This window comes from Meleagris gallopavo, chromosome 5, assembly GCF_905368555.1.
Source record: "Meleagris gallopavo chromosome 5, MGAL_WU_HG_1.1, whole genome shotgun sequence".
In the NCBI taxonomy this organism is placed as follows: domain Eukaryota; kingdom Metazoa; phylum Chordata; class Aves; order Galliformes; family Phasianidae; genus Meleagris; species Meleagris gallopavo.
The window spans coordinates 38,049,596-38,070,068 of record NC_139408.1 but is presented as its reverse complement, the minus strand read 5'-3'; the positions used below and the strand labels follow the sequence as shown (position 1 = coordinate 38,070,068).

The following is a 20,473-nucleotide window of genomic DNA, read 5'->3' as shown; positions in this document are numbered from 1 at the left end:
TATTTACTCTTCAATTGAGCCATTTTTCTGTTGGGGCCTTAGTAGCATCCTTGGCTGCAGTCTCAGATCTGGGGAATAATGGGCTGGTAAAAAACAGTTTTTTCTTCCCTTATCTTTACACATGGCAGCTTTTAAATTCACTATTAGAAAGACTAAATCAGGAAGAAAATTAACAGCCAGATGGCTGCAAAGTTCAGTGCCACCATGCTGCTGTGGTTTATCAGGTTACTGGAGAACCAGTAAAGGTAACTGAGCATATCTCCACCATGTGATCCAGATTAATAAATTCACCTAGCCTCAGTGAGTGCAAACAAAGGGGTGAACCATACAGAGTGAGAGGTGGTGGTGGCCTCATGTTTCCCGCACATAATTCCATACTTGCAAATGCAAGCAAGCTAGCAAAAACATTTTAACAAGATATACAGGAAGATTAACACAGAAGCCAGCTACTTCTTTCAGGAGGAAGCCTTGAGAAAGATATCCTGCCTACATTTATGACTTGTAATTGCCTGAACTGCCTTCCCCCACACCACATCCCCCAAATTTTGAAGCACTAATTAAATATGAAATTCGAACAGAAGAGAGATTCTGAGTAACTTCCCCTCACCACTACTGTGTCTGCTTTGCCTGGGATAAATCATTCAGACTTTGGTAACAGGCTACCTAACTGCCACCTTACATTTGCCCTTTTGTCCTATCCAGTGAATTCAAAGCACCAGGAATTAAGATGCATTGCTGTGCCACTTTCAGATGGGAAAGGTATTCCTCGCTACAGAGGCTCCACTATTAAATACTAGCATGGATCGAGTGAAATGTGACTTGTACAGACAGCACAAAAGCTTACTGAAAATGAAAACAGAAAAGACTGTTGGGCTCTACTTATTCCTATGTGTTTTTTTAGTGGATGGCAACAGTATTGCAAGAGGATGAAAACACAATAGGCACCACTATCTGTCTAGAATATGTTTAGGCTGGGTCTGTAACTGAAGACATTATTCTGCCACTCTCCTGGAAACGCAGACTCCCTACCACTCTTTAGAGGCGCAAGGGTTAAGTCGGGACCAGTAGCTTAGCCCTGCACCCTGTAATGCCTTCTTTGAAAAGCCGCTCACAGTTTACAGGGAAAGAGTGAGAGTGCAGCTGCTCTCCCAGCCAACATTTGGTTCCTATTATAGTGAATAAATCTCCCCCCCCTCCTTTTCTATTTTTTTCCCCCTTTTATATTAAAAGTCCATCAAACGCATTTTTTTCTCCTTAATATTTTTCCATTAAGTTTCCTCCTGCATAGGCTTTCCCAGAGTGCTGTGCTTCTCACTAGATGTGCCCAAGCAGCAGCTGCAAGATCCCACTGGAATAACAGAATGGGGAATGAAGGGAGCAGCTCACGCCTCTCATTTAAGTCTCAAGAGGCAAATGAAAACTTAGAATTGGGCTACACTGGTGAAATCTAGAGAATAAACAAACAGAAAAACAGACTATTGAGTTTGGTAGGATTAGGATTCAGGAGATGGGAGAGAGTACTCCCAGTGCTCTGCCTCTGCTCAAGACTATAAATACCTTGTAGAGCTAAATGACCCTGTCTCTATCAGCCTCCCAAAAGATGCAGGAGAGGATGGCATTACACCACAAGTCTTCCAGGGTTCATCCAAGATTGTGCTGTCTAAGTTTCATACCTCTTGAGGCCGAAATAATTTTTGAGTTGTGTCATACAACTATGGAGTAGAGATGTCACGTTCTCCCAACTTCAGACAGTTTGTCATCTAACTACTAAACAGACAAAACTAAACAACAGCATATGCCTCCAAATTCTACAAAATTTGCTCTAAAGTTCATGAAAGCAGTCAAATTTGCTTGACATCCAGTGTACTTATCATCGTATTGCAGTAAATGAAGACCCACTGATCAGTGTCTTTTAGAGAAGCCTTTACAAATCTTGATAGCTTACAAAGTCTGTTTATGGTGACAAAGCAGGCTGAAGTATAGAGTTCTCTGACATCACGTTTATAAATCTCAAGGCCAAAAGCAATGGCCAGGTAACAGAACTTCACAAGAGAAGTAGCACTTCTACATTCAGAATCTATATACCTAGAGGAAAGGCCAGAATCTGTTCTTCAAGATCAAAGATGTGCAAATTCAAATAACCAGGAGCTGTCATCATCTGAAGGCTACCTGGGCAACAGTAACATTAGGAGGAATAGTCCAATGAAAAGAGAGTACTGCAATGGCAACAGGAAGGCACACATCTGATGCTACCAGTCAGCAACATAGCTGGAGTTGTATAACATCTATCTGCTGAAACACAAACAAGTAAGAAAAATTACAAAACATGAACTAAAGGTCATTCCTGTGGGTCCTTGCTGTGACACTGAATGCTTGTAGTTAACAGTCTCCTGGTTTTGGATAATTGCCCAAGCACCGATACATGAGCAAAGGTAAGGTCTGAAAAAGATCTTTCTTTCCTTAAAAAACCTAAAAATTTATCAACCTAGCTCCAACATAATGAAGCTCAAGGGGCTGCCCATTAAAAAGATAGACATACACAGTCCCCTAAGCCTGATGGACCTTAGATGCTCACCCAAGAATCACCAATACCATTTTTCTCCATGTTACAATTTTGATTCCTTATGAAGTTTCTGCTCTTCTCATCCCTCAGATGAACTTATGTAAGATAACAAGGTATGGCAACAAATAGACTGGATTTGAGTGATCTCCCAGTTGCTGAACAGACTGCTTTTCCTCCTCAGGTTCCTCTTGCCGTTCCATTATGCTGGAGTTAAGAGAGCATTTATTTATTTGCCTCCACCTCCTGTACAAAGACAAATTCACCTGCTGGGGCTCCTTGAACAGTAGGGTGGATAAAAAGTAGGATGTGGCAACTGTGTTAGCACACACTTTCTATGTCTATAAACAACATGATTACAAAAAATGTAGCTGGGGAGTGGTGGTGTAATATGTTCAAAACCATAATCAAAGGCATAATAATAGCATGGGTTATTACTAGTGCAGAAATTGACCTACTAACTGTATACGTTGCATAGACATGGCTAGCATATCACACATTGCATATTTCTGGAAAAAAGATCAGTGATGCAGAGGCCACAGATATATACTACACACAAACATCAAAATACAAACTTTCAGCCATCTGAAGAGTAGCACAACACACTGGTACCAAAGCAATCCCAGGGTTGAGGTGCTAGCTATTTTACAGCTAGAAGCTTTTCTGGAATCCCTGCAAGCCTAATTCACATATAATACTGTACTTGTAATGTAAGAGGTAAATCCTATTTTTCATCCAATATCCTTAGAGATAATGGAAGTTTGCTGGAAGTGCTTATTTCAGCCAAGACAAAACAAATGTTCTTCTCAAGCTAAAACTGACAGAAGTTCTCCAAGTCTGTAGTGCTCTTTCTAAGAATCCTCCAGACAAACCCTACTTGCACAAAAAAAAAAAAAAAAAAAAAAAAAAAACACAACAAAACACAACACACTTTTCAGTAGAGAAAAATACCTTAAAAATTTACACGGTATTTTTCAAAAAACGTGACACATTTTGGTGGTAGCTAAAATGCAACCTTAAAAAAAAATTAACAGAACATCACTTTCACTTGAGTTACGTGCTATCCACTTCTAATGTTGAAAGACAAAGTATTTTTATAAAATCTATAGCCAACGTTGGAACAACAACAAAAATCACCGCATCTCTCCTCCCAAAGCTCCCATGCATCTGTCCACCACTATTACCACCAGAAACTAGTATCAACATACCAGAACTGGACTATAAAGATCTGCAATAAAAGAGTTGAAAAACTTCTATTTTTATAAAGCCTCACCTGAAAAAGCAAGCTGTTCAAGTACTGCAGAGCAAGAATCTCTCCATTTTTGGCACTTTGTCCTCCAGTGATTAATACCACAGAAGCACATTCCCTTGCCAGAGAAGACTATTCCAGTTTATGACAATTCTGGCCTCGCTGTTGTTCCTTTTTTGTTTTAAGCTGAACAGAATAAAACCCCGACTCCATTCCCAGTGCTGTTCCATAAATTCCCATTCCTACTGGGATCTACCTACCTTTTCATCTCCAGAAAAGAACAGAGCTTAAGTACAGCCTATAGCATCTCCAGTAACCCAGTGTTTCCACAGGAAAATTCACTGAGGAGTTCACATTATCATAAAAGAATTCAATATTCAGTGTAAATAAACTGAAATAAAACACCTCCTTTCTGGCAGAGAAGAACTGGGTGAGCAAAGGGGAAGCTCCTAGCTAACTACCTCCAGCAGCTACTGCAGTGAATGGTACCCACTCCTGCTTTGACAGGTATATTTAGTCCCCCACATTTCTCTGGGTCTTACTTTCCTTACTGGAAAGATGATCTGGTCTCATCATTTTGAGAAAGGAGTTCTGGGGCATTATGGAGATAAATTTCTGCCTACTTCATGTAGCCATTACAGAACAAAACAGTAAAACTGCTACAATTACTCTGGGAGGAATCAGTGTCCTGATTTTGGCTGAAACAATGAAAGTAGAAAAGCAGTAATTTGATAAGCAAAAAAACCTGAAGTGAACAAATTTGTTACTCTAACGGGCCAAAGCAAGTGCAAAGTGTTTCACTGATATGTGGCGCGAAGCACTCTAAACCAAATGGTACAATAAAGCAACTCTATTGCTAATATCCACACTCTTGGTTTAATTAATTTATTCCCCATTTTCTCCATTCTGGCGTGTGTAAAGAAGAATGTAATGCATGAAGGCTGGGGGCAGAAGTGCAGCACGGGCTGAGGCTGCATACCTGGCAGCTGCTAAAACAAAACTTCAAAGTCTCAGCTCCCTTTGAAAACCCATCAGGCAAGAACCACTCCTCCCCTTTAGCTTCTTTAGAAGCTGGTACACTTAACCACTTCAGCATGTTTGGCAGTTCTTTGGCCATTTCCAAAGCAGGTGCTGGAGCGGAAAATTGTGGGAGAGCCCCGAAACATCCAGTTGCCTCCCTCTTTCCTTAGCTGGCAGCAATGCACATGCTGACCAAGCAGGCCAGCTGATGGACCACAGTTATGCACAGTGAATAGGGAATTTATGATTATACCACTGGAAGTACAAGAAAAAACTCAGGCTTACCTGGTTCAATCCTATCTTTTCCCAGGAAACTACCAAATCTGATGGTAGACAAAATCTGTCATTAAAATAAAGTGAATAAAAGGATGCTCAGATAGTTAATGTATAGTACAAAGAACTGGTGTGATCTAAAAGGCAGTTCCCAGACTTAGGGTTGTTGAACGATACCTCTCTGTCAGACCCAGGCTGCTTAAGATGCTCAAGTTGCACAAAAACTTATTTAGATGACCTTGAGCTTGAATTCTTACACATGAAAATTCTGCTTTTCGCATCCAATGGCAGTCTAGGAGGTGGAGGATAAGCTCTTGTTTAATTTGCAGCATCTAGAAGTAGAATGTTTTAAATTCAGTCCCTTCGAACAGGCACACCTATTTGTGACGTGTCCTCCTTCAGTACAACCAGAAGAGTGTACAATACATTTGTGCTAGCTCTGCTGGTCATCCCAGCTGAACACTCTGTCTATGTTTTCTCCTCAGGAGTCTGAGAAAGGTAGAATGGGATGGTGCTGTTCTCTTGCAAATCTAACTTTGCTCAGCTTCCTTAATGACTGATTGCTTCTGGACTGTATATAAGCATTGAATACTTCTAATGACAGTGGAAACCAAAAGCTAAAAGCAGGTATCTACAGAGAAATGCAATAGCTTTCATAGGAATTTGTGGTTAAAGTTGAAAAAAATTATGCAATCCCATATTCCAGTCCAACCCAATCCCTTCTTCTGGAGCCAAAGTGGAATTGTTTCCTACAGTATACAGAGAAAACTTTATAATTAGTCAGAAGCTCCCAGACTTGGGAAAACAGATGGGAACCATGGAATCAGTACTTCAGGAATTTCACCAAGTGATTGCATGCAATGCTAAGCACGAACACGTCAAAGATGCAGCTGCAGATGCTAAATCCTTATAAGGACAGACTAAAATATCCCAGCCACTCAGTGGAATAATGCCCTTTCAAGAGTCCCTTCCTAGCATAGATAAGGCACACCAGGAAAGGACCACGACAACTGTATCCAGTGTCCAAACAAGAAATCTTTATATGCCACTTCTTTATACTTGATGCCTTTTGTGATGTTTCAGCCAATGTTCTAAACAGGACAGACTTTTCTGAGAAACACCAGAACTGCTACACTACTACAGTCCTGTTCTTTGAAGAGATAAATGTGGCTTTTGGATGTCTTGAGCTGAAAAGAGTAGTATTTGCAAAAAGGATAATCTTTTGTTGTGTATTGTGCTATTGGCTCTCTAGGGACTAGGCAGAGATTAAGATGGTAAGCAATCTCTCAATTGCATAAAGGTGAATAGTGGATGTCAGACAAAAGTTGGAACTAAATTACAAGAGTAGGTGTTACATGGTTTTGCTCCCTAGAAACATACCACAACTTCATAGATTGAGCTACTTGTATAGCAGGAATTTACATCATTCCAGAACAAGACTTGCAGATTACAAAAAAAATGCAGCAATACAGTTTTCTTTCCTTCCACAGAAATGCTCTTCAGTAACACAGGCCTAATGATATTTATAGTCAAATCTTCAGGTTCTGCAATGCCCTAAGAGATCATAATACACTTATAAGGAATTTATCCTGTTTAGAAAACATCTATAAAGAAAATTGCTGCATGACATGAATCATTTTGTCCCATATGACTCATAACAATGTAGAAATCTGTGCATAACATTAGTTCACTTTCATATTTCATACTTTCGTATTTCATAGAATGGCTTGGGTTGGAAGTGACCTTAAAACAAATAGTTCCAACTCCATAATTAAATGCTTTAAATCACTTAAGCTAGCATAATCAGCAGAAAATTGGAATTTCACATGGAAATGAGATGACTCTGATCTGCGGAAAAAAAAGTCAGTTATGCAAAACCAAAATCCCGAACAGAATGACAAGATATTTTTTAAAAATCTAAAAATGGATTGAATTCAAATTTCTTGAAAATTAGCCCAAGCTAGCCCAACTACTAAAAATAGGCTTCCAAAATTATTTTGCTAATAGGATATTTTATTTAATATTTTTAAATGTGGTATATGCAGAATGTGGTATATGAGAAAATTAAACAAATTAAAATTAAGAACAGAAATACCTGTGAACATGAAGGAACAAAGCTATTGTTCTTATGGCTTTCTGATTAAATTAATTCCATGTTAAATCAAAGATCCTCCATGAAGAAATTAAAAAAAAAAAGATCAGCATGTTCTTAACACTCAAAACGAAACTCCACAACAGCTGTTCCAAACAATCCTAACAGGCAGCCTTCTGTTTCATAGGGAATAAACTCTAAGTTCCATGATATTTTGGTATGAAATTCTGAAAACAGAATAAGGGTATTACTGTTAGTAGGACAAAAATCTCATATCTTGGAGAACATTTTGGAGCTACCAAACGCAGTTTTTTTTCTAATAAAGAGATGCATTTACCAGTGCACCTATCTCAAGAACAAAGCCTCTGAAGTATTGCTCCTGGGGTTCTTAGAGAGTTTCAAGAGCCTATGCTTGTATCTTCCACATACACTATTTTCTCCATTTGACTTCTTCCCAATGACTGAGATGGCGTTTCTCTTTGTCATGCTCACTGCTTAAGTTGGACAGCCTTTAAGTGCCATTTAAAGTATCAGCCAGGTGAAGGTATTTATGGAAAAAACAAAACCTTAAGCATCATGAGTCCGTTAAAGAATCTTGCATCCAAGTATCTGCTAGTGGAGCTGAGATCAGAAATACGTTTAATAAGAACACACTTTCTAGCAAAGAAGTTATTTCAAGCTTTTTGTAACACCACAATTTCAGTTTTCAATAGACTTGGATCAGTCAGGCTGCCCTGGCCTCTCCCCACCTGGTTTGTTTGTGGACAGTAAGGACAGTAACTGGATGAGAAATGTTAATAAATTCAAGGGGAGAGTTTCTGGAAATTGGTAACTTTAAACATTACCTGGTGGCTGTTTTAACTATTTATTTTTAAGGAGGATATTAATCTTTCAACTATTGTTACAAAATGAACCTCTAGGAACAGCTGCTCATGATAAAGGATCCTGGATACATCAGTATTTCCACATAAGACTTAATTTATCCTACTGCTGTAGAGCCTACTTTTACCAGTACGCTTAAAAATCTTTGTAATAAGCACTGGTTCTGGACAGCCCAATGTCCATCCTTTCTGAGCCACCGAAATGCATTCTGTCTTATTATCAGTCAAGTCCTCTCATCCAGAGCATTTTGGTCAAACTGCTTCCTGGCTGGCAGTATACAGCATTAGGTAAAGACTAAAAAAACACCACCAACACTACTCATTCACACTATTCCCTAAACAAAAAACTGGCATTCCACAGGGGAGTTCTGGTTGCCCTATCCTCTTCAGATCACACAATGTATGTATACTTCAAAAAGCTATGAGCTAGTAAGGAGGATCTCCAAACAAAGCTGTCACCACATACACATGGAAGTTGAAATACTTTCCGACTTTTTAATGCTTTTTTTTTCCCCCCTCCTCCTTCTTCAAAAGAGTTTTTTGTTGTTGTTGTTGTTAAATGTTGGAGCCCTGCATAGCTCACAAATAGCTGCTGATCGATACCTGCAGCCAGAGAAGCCCCAGAGAATAACAGGCTGTTATGGAGCCAACAACATAGAATTCACCAGCTCCTGTGTCAGTTACAAAACCTCCCCAGTTTGAAAAGTAGGGAAAATTAGATGACAAAGTAGGACCTTCATAGGAAAAGCTGATTAACACTTTCTGGGACAGGAAAGGGGTTTCTCTCCACTTTTGGAAGAGTATTCCTGTTAAATCACAGGACAACACATCAAAAAGCATGGTGTTCATCCTGAACAAATGAAGCCAAAGCATGACTTCGGCTTGGATGGAAAATTTGAATACATACTGGTGGTGGAAACTTCACTGTACAAGGGAAGGTATCCCCAAAACAAAGCTTAACAGGAAGAAGAAGAAGCCTTTGGCCCCTTTTGCTACCTTCTGCTCTGGCACTCTTTCTTGATCACTGAAACCCCTGATTTATCTGAGCTTGACTTCAGGCTCTTTAGCTGCTGAATTCAGGGAGTTATCCAGGGACTGACCCACAAGAGGGCTGCCTTCTGGAAAGGCTTTCCACATGGATCTCAGATCACACATGGCTCCTAGCATCTGAGAGACTTACTGAGAAAGAAAAAATTGAGTTAGGATTATCTTGCTTTCTCAGCTGCAGAGCATGGTATCTCCAACATAGAGACACCTTTAAATGCCTTTGCTCTGAGCAGTAACCAAACTTTCTGGCATTAAGACATCTGTTCCTTCACTCTATGCAAATCCATTTCTTTGTCACCAAAAGGTACAGTGCAAACTCAAACCTCCAAAATATTCACCATGAGTTCAGCTTCAGGACAGCCCTGGAGAGTGTAAGGCAAATGAAGGAAAGGTTGCTACACTGTCTTGTCCATTACAAGACTAGCTTAAAAGGGACTATCCATTGTTACAAAGCAGAAGTTTGCTGTGTGTCTACTAGAGCAGATTCAGAACAATGCACTCTGAGGCTTCAAGGGCCTTACGGTGACCCACAGGAACAGCACAGTTCAGAGATGGGCCCATTCAATCCCTGTGTTCTTAGGTCACATGGACCTGCCTTAAGATTCAGTGCCAGAAAGAACACTCTTCTGGGAAGCTTCCCAGTGCCCTTCTCGGCCACACAACTGTGAACTAAATTCAACAGCTGTGGCATGGTAGCATTTCCATCTCACTACCTGCAGAGCCAAGCAATGGACAAAACTTGAGGTCCCTGTGTGGGAAAGAGCCAGGAACGGATAAAAATATTGTTAAAAAATTAGGAAAGAGGAGAAACCAGACATTCGTGGGATTCCCTGACAGCTCTGTGCAGGAGGAAGGGCTGGGCTGGAAAAAACAGGGCCCCAGGTTCCTGCCAAACTGTCTGAGGCCTGTCCTTTCCAAATAGCTCAAGGAAACAGCCAAGGCTCCTTTGTAACCCTTTCAGAACTCTTCTACAGAGAAAGGTTGCTTTAGGCAGAGCAGCTCCTGCAGAGCACTGGGCTGCTGGGGTATCCTCTTTCCTAGAAAGCCCAGAGCAGCAGAACAGTTGATCTCCCCACCAAAAACTACTGAAGTGAGAGCTGTGGCCACATTAACCCTCTGCTCACCACTCTGTAAAGCAAGTTTTTAAATGGTGATTGAGAGATTTAACTAAATACAGAGACAAAGGAGATCTGTAGATGACTTTACAATATAAAACACATAGAAACTCTACAGAATACTTCAAAGATTTAAGATTAGGGATGGCTTGGGAGAGAGGGTATGAGAAAAGATCCTAAAAGATTTAAACTAGGTCTATACTAAAATTAAATGCTTACTAGAATCAAGAACAGCATGTAGCTTTTGTCACAGCCAACAAAATCTATTAATATGATCTAAAAGTCAGAAGAGAGTTCATTGGTGAGGAACTAAAAAAAGAATCGTACCAGCTTGAACAGCCTATACCTGTTTCTCAGTGTTACATTAACTGCAATAGTCAAAGAAAAACAACCATATATTAACGAAAACTCAATGTTTAGCATGGTCAGAAGCCAGCAAGGTATAAGTATATGCAAGTTATGAGTTAGATAATAAGTTAAAAATGACAACATCACATAAAATCACTGTTTCACTCCTACTTGATGTACTGCTTTCAAGTCCTGTCATCTGAATAAAGACAGCCAGCAAATTATTTGAGGGCTGGAAGATATCCATTCAGAACTTGAAAAAGAATGGGTCTGTTTAGTTCAGGAGAGACAAGTAAGGAAGGAGGCGATAGAAACATACAGAATAAATAGCGTAGAAAATAAAGAAAGCACTTCTGTCTGCCTTGACATATTAAAGGAGCAAAGACTATTGGCAAATTTGAAAAAAAATTATAAAGGGAGACTTTTGCATAATACAAAATTCACCTGTGCTACAGCTCATGAATGAGGCTACAACCTTTCCAGACAGTAAAATATGATTAATGACAACACCCACAGCAAGACTACCTATGTAGAACAGAAAATATGGTGAGAAATTAAGTCAGCCATTAGCAGTTGGAGGGCAAAAGCAAGCTTTTCCCAGAGACAGGAAATTTATTTGCTGCCAGCCAAAAGTTCTGCACTTTTACTGAAGATATTAGCGCTAGTTACTCTAAAGGACAAAACAGGTGAAGTATAAAGATTAGCAGCCTGATCCAGGATGGCAAATCCTATGTTTACATTGGAGAAAGGTCAGTCAGGGGAGGCAGCTGAAAAGAAAGAATCAAAAACTGTGGTGCTGTATTATCATTAGGGAAGGCATAAAAACCCTGTTACTGCCCTCCACCTACCAACACAGGCTGCTTGATGGGAATAATGGAAAAGATCTTCATACCTTCTCTGAAAGGAAGTCATAGCAAGTCAGAGCCAGGTGCTGAAAGAGAAACCTGTCCTCTCACATTACTAGGACTATTTGCAAAAAGCACAGTTGCCCAAGCTCAGCGGACCCTCAGAGATATAACGCAGATGCTGTGCCCCTGCACTCAGATGGAACCAGCCTAAGGAATCCCCCAGGCTGCAGCTGCAGGCCATGCACCAGTCTGCTTTTGCCCAGCTCTGCCCTGATGCAAGGACTCAGCAAACACCTCCAGCTCCCAGACTCAGCACTGGCTCCTGCACTCTCCCTGCACTCAACCCAAACCCCCTTCGCCTCTGGAAAGGGTCCTGCGATTAATCTCACTTATTACCTCGGAAAAGTAACAGCTCAGCGGCTGCCAGCCAAGTCCGACTCAACAGCGTCTGGGGAGCTGAGGCTGCAGGGCCAGGCCTCAAACTGTCTGGGCAAGTCACGAGCTTTCCGCCTTTCCTCTCCCAGAGGCTCCAAGCAGCCAGAGCCAAGGCCTGGCTGTGGGAAGCAGGGATCCTTCGAGGCAGTGCCAACCTGCGGTGCTGAGGCTCAGGGCAATTTCCAAGCAGGATGAAAGTAATTGAACCTGCCATCACACATTTCTTCAGCGTGACCAAAATATATAAGAAGTATTACAAGACAAGCCATGTATTTATGAAGGTGTAGTCAGCCAGTTTGCCTTGAAAGTTAACAAGTTGTCACCAGAGACCCTGGGAGATGCTTAAAGAGAAAGGTTAGAGATTATCAGGGAGGGGGAAGGCTGCTCCATGCACTAATATGTGGGAATGAAAAAAGAACTCGTACAAGCCAGAGACAAGGAGTGCTGCAAGAACGTAAAGCTACCCATGCAGAATTTGTTTTTCACCCTCCCTCCTCAAATTTCCTCTCAATATAGTAATCCTACATCAACTCCCAGACTCAGGGCTCCCAGAACTATTGTTTCTCAAGGGCCAAAAGTGAATACAGTTGTGACAGAGCTGCCTAGGAGAACCAGATGGGATCACAGAAAAAAAAAAAAAAAAAAAAGAAAAGAAAAAAAAAAATCATTACACCCATTCTCATTTACTCTCCCACAGAAATAATGAAATTTAATTAATTTAGGCATATAAGATAAGAGAGGCCTGCCACAGGAAGAAAATCCAGGCAACAGTAATCAGCCTTGTGCGTGTTCTAATGCAAATAGCCCTTCTTACTAAAAAGGGACTTTTCTATACAAGCTTTCCTAGACACAGCATTCATCCCTGCAAGCAGCCTGATAAAAGGAGCTATAAGCTGGAGGCTCTTACAGTGGTTTAACAACTGAAGGAAATCAGCATCAGAATGACCTGTGTGAGATTTGCCTCATAATGAGGACTCCTGCTCCTGATCAAGGATAGCACTCTGCTGTTACTAGGTATTAGAAGGGACATCTTTACACCAGAAGGAAAGAAAAAGACTGTGCAAGCATGAATCCTGCAGAAAAGAGGTACAGTGCAGACAGACTGAGTTCATAATCAGACATTTCCTCAGAGAAAAGAGAAGGGACAAACGGTATTAGGAGAAAGGAACAGGGAACTCAGTGCTGGCACAGGACTGGTATTGGTCATGTTCTGTTGCTGCTGCTTTGGCACTTCTGTGCTGCCTAGCTAGGGAAGTGTTAAGGTCACTGCAGAGTTTCTTGAAACTGAAGGTCTGTTGTGGCCATCAGTGCCTGCTGCCTTCTCTCTTCATTTCCTCCAGAGGCATCAGTGCAGTGCAGTCTCTTCAAAGTCAGCGTGCACCCAGCTGCTATGCAAACAAACAGGCTCCAGCCACTTGGCAAGTGGAGCACACGACAGAGGATGAACAGTCTCTACCTGTCCAGAGACTGCAGGGAGCTTGAAACATGCAACTTGGAAGAGAGGAAAGTTACCACTAACCCTTGAGATGCAGAATTACAAGGCAATACACATGCAACAAAGAGAAACAAATATATTCTTATAAAAATTAGCTGCCAAGATTAATAGAATTATCACATCTTTCAATCTCACAGGAAGATGTGATTTTAAGAAGTACTGGGTTTACGTTGCCCATAATGTTGATTTGCACATGAGCAGTAAAATACATGCAGTGTAGTCCATAAGCACTTATATGAATGCTTTAACTATACTGTGGATGGGTAGCACATCTAATTCATAGAATCACAGAATCATAGACTGGCCTGGGTTGAAAAGGACCACAATGATTATCTTGTTTCATTCCATGAAATAATCATCCTAGTTTCCTCTGGACCTCCTCTAAGAGCTCCATGTCCTCCCTGCACTGGGGGCCCCAGGCCTGGACACAGTACTCCAGATGGGGGCAATTCTTCCCCAGTACTTCAGGTTCACTGCAGATCAGATACTTAAAGGAATTTTAGACCTGAGCTAGACAGTTAGGGGTTCCTGAAAGCCTAGGATGCTTCTGCTTTCCCAACCCACTCAAGACTTCCAGGCAAGAAATAAAATAGAACTACAAAAAAGGAGAACCTGTTTTGGAACCTGGGCACATGGCAGCTATATGCACACAACCCACAATGCCCTAAGCTGTTCCTACCACTAAGAATGACAGAACAACTTAAACATAGAAAACCCTAGATAAGAAAATTGAAAAACATTGTTTTCAGCATTTAACCCAGTTCAGGGAGCCTGTCAACAAAACATTATTTCTTAATGAGCCTGAGCACCTTGGCTAAGAAGTGAGCTAAGAAGTATTTGGGACATCCTAAACAAAAAGAGCAGAATCCTTTGTTTCTGACTTTAATAGCAGTTAGAATCTAAGCTGTTTGGTATAAGTTGGAGTGCCATTCTAGCTTCTGACTGATGACAGAGAAGCTTGCTTGGCTGCGTCCCTCAAATAAGTTAGATAAATCTGTCAAAAGATACAAGGAAAAAATATGCAGAACTAGATGGGTTGTGTCTTTAGTTTTGAGAAAGCTGTCCTGAAAGACCAAGGAGCTAATGAAACAAAGGTTCTGGAAAAATACTGGCCATGTATCACTGCTGAATGTTTGCCAACACACTGCCTGTTACGAGTTCTAAAAGATGAACCTGTGCAAGGATGGCAGAATCCAAGCTGCCCACTGAAAACACAGAAATCTGTACTAATTAGAAAGATTTCTCTCTCATTAGCTTTGGCCCAGGTCATGGAGATTAAGTGATTTGCAAAGCCAAAAAAACTCTTTGAGAACAGTTTTAAAAACAAGTGAGATACCAGTGCAAATTCCAGTGCCAGAAGCTCCTAGGAAAGCCTACCATCCTATTATTGATGATTATGCAATTATTTGCCACCAGTACTCAGCCATTAGTTTAGGTTCTGAACAATCAATTTTGTTCTCTTAAACACTATTTTCTACGTTTATTGTGCAACTGAGAATGTCTTCAGGAGATGACCATTGTCACATTTCTAGTACGGTCTTAAATTCAATGTCAGGAAATCAGTTCCAATGGATAATAAGAAATCACTTTCATTTTTGTTATTCTTAGGTTACTTTAATAATGTTATGATAATATCATACGCAGCAATCTTAAACGCTTTCCTTATAAAGTGCATAACTAACCTGTTCATGTGGTTAAGGCAGAATGTGAATAAGTAACGTTCCTTACTGACAGAGCAAGAAGCTGAGACAGATTGGAATAAGACCTTCAGGACTATGGTTAAAGGACGGAGCAGATTTGGCAGAACTGCAAAGAGCTATAGAGGGTAATATAAGCCAGGCTACAGCAAACATGGCAAAGGGCCTCTAACAGCCATGTTACGGAAGTCAAAAGTGAACCCCTATGCAACTTGGAACATCACACCTCTTGTACTTTCTTCATCTTGGACATAGTGAAAGCCTAAAACTCAGTCTGATTGGGAACAGAGACAAAGCTTATAGGAAGTAACTAAAAAAAAAGTTTTAAAAGGGACAGTGCTATAGATTTATAAATAACATTTTAACATATCCAGTGTTGTTCTCTGTCTCATTATTACAAACTCAAGATTGCCTTTGTCTTTTGGCAGAGCTGACTATTAGTTTGGCAACTCTTCTGTAGAGCAGCATTCAATCAAAAAAATGGAGAACTAACTTCTGCTCAGAGAAACTTAGATAAATTGTACTGGGGGAGTGGAAATTAAGAAGGAGAAAAAATTATTAATAATAGCCTGAATCTCATAGCTCACGAGTATCACAATAAAATTTTCAAGCAAAACTCGGAAGCAGCAAGATGGCTTAGTTTTACCATACAGCTCTGCAAAAACTGTAGTGACTGAGTTTCAGAGGCAGATGTTTGAACTGGAGCCAAATGCAAGCCAGATAAGAGACCCATTGACAAAACATTTCCATCCTTGCTAAATTCTACAACTGCTAGACAAGAACCTCAATGAAGAAAACAGGAAGCTTTTCTTCACATAGTCATCCAGTACTGAGCACAGGCTGACACTCATTAGGTGACCCTCTGTGAACTGCTGAGCTCCAGTGTAACAGACTAAGCAGCAAATTAGTCATTTGAAATACTAGCTATTTCAGTATATCATGATCTTGATGCTTCTTTTGGAATTCTTTCATTAAAAGAAAGTTCATAGCCAAGTAATCCAGCATTGTCTCAGGATATTTTTTCTCCATATTCATGAAAAACTTTTGATTTCCAATATTCTGGCCATTTTAGGCAAGCAGCCATGAAAATAAAGTAATTCAGCAAAGAGTCTTATGGTATCTTTCTGTCTCTTGGTTTGAGAATAGTAAGGATGATTCAAGTACTGAAAGACCAAATGTTTCATAAAAAGTTTGACAACAGAATCTTATACCAGCTGCGGCCAGACACTTCTGAAGAACTTTTGGATCCTTGTATGAAATAGAACAATTTCTACAGGCATTAAGCTACACATAGAATGCTAGATGAGGCACAGTTCAGAGTAGAGCTCTGGCCATTAAAAGCTAGGTTGTCAGATTGGCAGGTAACAATATGTAACAAAATTGGCTTCAGAGAAAGGTGGTAACTACTCTGCCTTCTGTGGAGATTCATAGAAGATTATGACTGTAAATCCTTTCCAACTATGTCTGAATCCATGCAAAGGTGCAAGTAGAATTGAGAAACAAACAGCCTATGACAGCCTGCACTCTGCTGCTCCCTCAAACTGTGTAGGAGAGGAAGGCAGCTTACACCTGTTGGATAGGTTCTTTATTTGGATTAGGTAATAGCTACCCTGGCTGGTCTCCAAGAGCAGAATCACCACCTCTCTTAATAACTGCAAACCCCAGAGGCAAATGTTGTGCTGGAACAGAAACAGGCCAGGAATTCATTTCTCACATTCCTCTTCTTTAGGTAGGATGAAAAGCAGTGACTGATGAAATAAGAAAAATTTTTCTTGAGCTTTCCAAATCCCATTCCAGTCCTTCTATTGAAGAACCCATTTGGGAAAAGATGACCACCCAGGTCACATGCTTTCTATACTGCATATCTGCCTTTCTTACCTTCCTCCATTTTCCAGTAATCAATTAGATGAATTAACATTTTCACCTGTACGTTGTTTTCTAGTCCTAAATGCTGGAAGTCCTGCCTCGTTATTGAATTTAAAAGGACAAAAAAGCACTAGCAAATGAAGAAATCAGATGTCGTAAGCAGTTCTGAGCCTGTGTTCAGCCTAGACTTCTGCAGTAGGCTCACCTTGCACTTAACTTCCAAGATCTAGAATCCTTGGGGTAAATAGGTTTTTTTTTCTACAGAAACACAGCTTTTTTTTCTGCAGAATCATAATTCTCTGAGTTCCATGAGTATATCAGCCACAAATACAAATTCCAATGTCCAGAACTAATAAATAGCAGAAGGAAGCCATCTGAAAAGGAAACTTAATGAAACACTACCGGGTGCTGTTCTATCTTTAAACAACAGAAACTTGATATTCAAAGAAAAAGCATGAAGATGAGTCCTTGGTGGAGATTTCTACAGCATCAGGTAAAAGTTTGCATTCTGCTTATGTCTTGACACCAAGGCACCGAAACTTATAGAGATAAGAAATAATCAGAGAAGAGAAAATGACGTTTTCCTTTTCCCTCCTTTTCCACGTGTTCATCTATTTACTCATTCCCCACGAAACTGCTGGTACTAGGAACACAGGTTAGTTTTCATGAGCCTAATTCCTAACGTAGTCCTGAGAAGAACTAGTATTCGGCCCTTAGGCCAAATCTTCTGAGCAAGAGATCAAAGAAATTATGGATGAGCTTCTAAGTACTCTCCTTCAAAAACATGGAACATCAGTTTTAACTTACCTGACTGCTGAAGAGATGCATCTTCTGTCATCTGTAAGAGTGTCTGACTGAACAGCCCACAATGGCCCTTTTCTGTTGAGCGCTGATCGGTAGCCTGGGGGCACAGTTGCGTTCCCCTTGCCTACAGCTCCACTTGCTAAGTTCAAGCTTGTTAACTGCGGAGGCAATGACAAAGACATCAGAAACCATTAAAAAACAAGAAATGAGCAAAAAATGGCACTAAGCATACTGGATAGAGTATGCACTAAGGTAACTAAAAGCACAAAGGAGGAAAAAGACAAGAATCAGGCAAAAATCCTAAAGCAGGAAAACATATCCTGCTATGGAACTGATAACAAGGATACAGTTAAAAAAAAAATTCTACGTTAAAAAGTTAACTCTACAAAAGATAGGTGCTTATATTGCACTTTCTGAAAAGAACTCAGTGTGTCTGTCCAGTCGTCACAAGTTGTGTCACTGAATAAGCCATATGCACTCTGTCTTCTCTCTACCCTACTCCACAGTAGATGCACAATCCATCAACTCAGTATCTAACTCTACCACACGAGAATGAACATTTCCACCCACACCACCTTCAAATTGTTCACACAAGTAGCTATATAAAATACTTAACGATAGCCTAAAATCATATTTGGTATAAGTTTGTTTTATTATCGAGTTCTAAAGAAATCATGAATTTGTTTTAAGCATCTAAAACATATTTCATTGTTTCTTTCTCTAAACATTCTTCCCATGTCTTCTGAAAGGATCAAACTGTGAGCGCACACAGCCTGCTGGTCTGCTGAAAAGAGCCTAAGTTCATACAATAATGGCATCTCTTGCAGAAGCTTAATAATTCATCTTAAAACATTTTATGAATGTTGCAAAACACTATAAAGGCTGACGTTCTTTAACAATGTGATCACATATTGCTTTTTTAGAAGTACAGAACAACTGTGCACTAAGATTAAGGTCATATGGTAAAGGCAACTTGTTTGTATTACCCCGCTCATTTCTGGGGCAACTGAAAGGTGTGTAACGAATGACACACAGGACAGGAAAGAAGAACTGAAAATCTAGCCCTGCATCTGCTCCAGATCTCCAAGGTAAGTTATCTAAGTGTAACTTCTTATAAATGCGTAAACATCGCTTGCAAATTCCCAGTTCTCTAAAAGGATCCTCCTTATGCCATATTCTTTCCCAGTTCTATCCTATCCCATTCTTCCTTTGGTCTGTGCATAATTCTTCTCATCCATTAAGTCACAGTTTCCAGGTCTTACAGTAGAACACGCTGGGCAAGCTTAGAAATGAGCAGTGCTATCCACTTCATGTGGAAAAGAGCATTAGAAGTCACTTTGGCCCCTCTGCTTCGCCTTTAAATTTAAGCCTCTGTAGACTTTATTATTTAAAGCCTTTTCATTGCAACAATAGAAGATATCAAATCAGTACTAGGTCTTATAGTACCAGACACCATACAAATACGTAACAATGACAGTTTGTGGCCACCAAGCTTTTATGATCTAAAAAAAAAAAAAAAAAAAACCAACCAAGAATAGTAAATGAGGCAGACAGAGGCCAACATTGTACGTGAAACAAGTAGTATATATACAATTCTTAGCTCGTCAGCAACAGCAGTCACAACTTTGCTCGTAAAGACACGTGTGAAAGTACAGTGACTTTATCTAGCCTTTTCTCCCCAGCACCCTGATACAAAGACACATCGAATCTGATGAGTTATCAGCTCATCCCTGCTCTATTAATGTGATATGCTTTCCTCTCTAATATTATAACCACTATTTTTTTTGAAAGCTGTCTTTCTAAGCAAAGCAGGTGTGCAAATAGTTTCATGTAGGTAAAAGGGATGTTTCACACATTCCAGAGAGACAGGTGTTTAAATTACAGCAGGATTAAAGACAGGCAAGGGATTCAGAATGAGGGAGAGAACACCAGCAAGATAGTAAGGTCTGGCTGCTGCCAGCCCACCCAGATGGGTGTTACTTCTTATTACTGTGCCATGTGCTGAGACATTTCAGCTGCTGTAATTAGCTTGCCAGGACATTGCTTCAGTGGGTTGCTGAGGGAACCCCAACACATCTGTGCACAGCAGTGGTTTCATTTTCCAGTTACTAACCCTCCAGTACACCTGACGCAACAGTTTCCTTCATACAGAGGCAAATATTTAGCAACAAATAAATTCTTTGGCTTAAAAAAAGATATTGTGTGGTACCTCAACAAAAGCAGATACTGAAAGCTCCATAAAGAATAGCTTATAGCTTCAAAAACAGGAGTAGCAGGAAAAAAAAAATCTAATAAAAATAAGTACTAATGTGGCTCAAAAGGAAAGATGTTAATTTATATGGATCTACAAGAAGAAAGTATTTTTTGTTGTTTTTAATAACAAGTTTGAAAGTAAGCAATACACTTGCCTTCTTGACAGTAAAGATACATAAGCTTAAAAGAACCAGATGTCTATGGTCTTGCTTAATTCACAGAAATATTTTTCTGAATAAATTTAACAAAAGCGAAAGTCTCAACCCTCTACTCTGCCCTGGTAAGGCCTCATCTGGAGTACTGTGTCCAGTTCTGGGCTCCCAGTACAAAAAAGACAGGGATCTCTTGGAAAGAGTCCAGCAGAGGGCCACAAAGATGGTGAAGGGCCTGGAGCATCTCTCCTATGGAGAAAGGCTAAGTGAACTGGGTCTGTTTAGCCTTGAGAAAAGACGACTGAGAGGGGACATGATCCAGGTTTATAAATATCTGA

General features: G+C 40.2%; 1 protein-coding gene across 8 annotated transcripts in view; it reads right to left on the bottom strand.

The window, feature by feature from the left end:
• Window positions 1–20,473, bottom strand: part of TTLL5 (tubulin tyrosine ligase like 5) — a 121,634-nt gene that overhangs the window by 33,905 nt on the left and 67,256 nt on the right. For all 8 annotated transcript variants that reach the window (XR_014883661.1, XR_014883662.1, XR_014883663.1 and 5 more), the window contains one exon: window positions 17,734–17,888. Coding sequence is in view for 5 of the 8 variants with exons in the window: in XM_085225344.1 (XP_085081470.1) it covers window positions 17,734–17,888 (155 nt within the window). In the remaining 3 variants the exon portion in view is untranslated. The remainder of the gene's footprint in view (window positions 1–17,733; window positions 17,889–20,473) is intronic.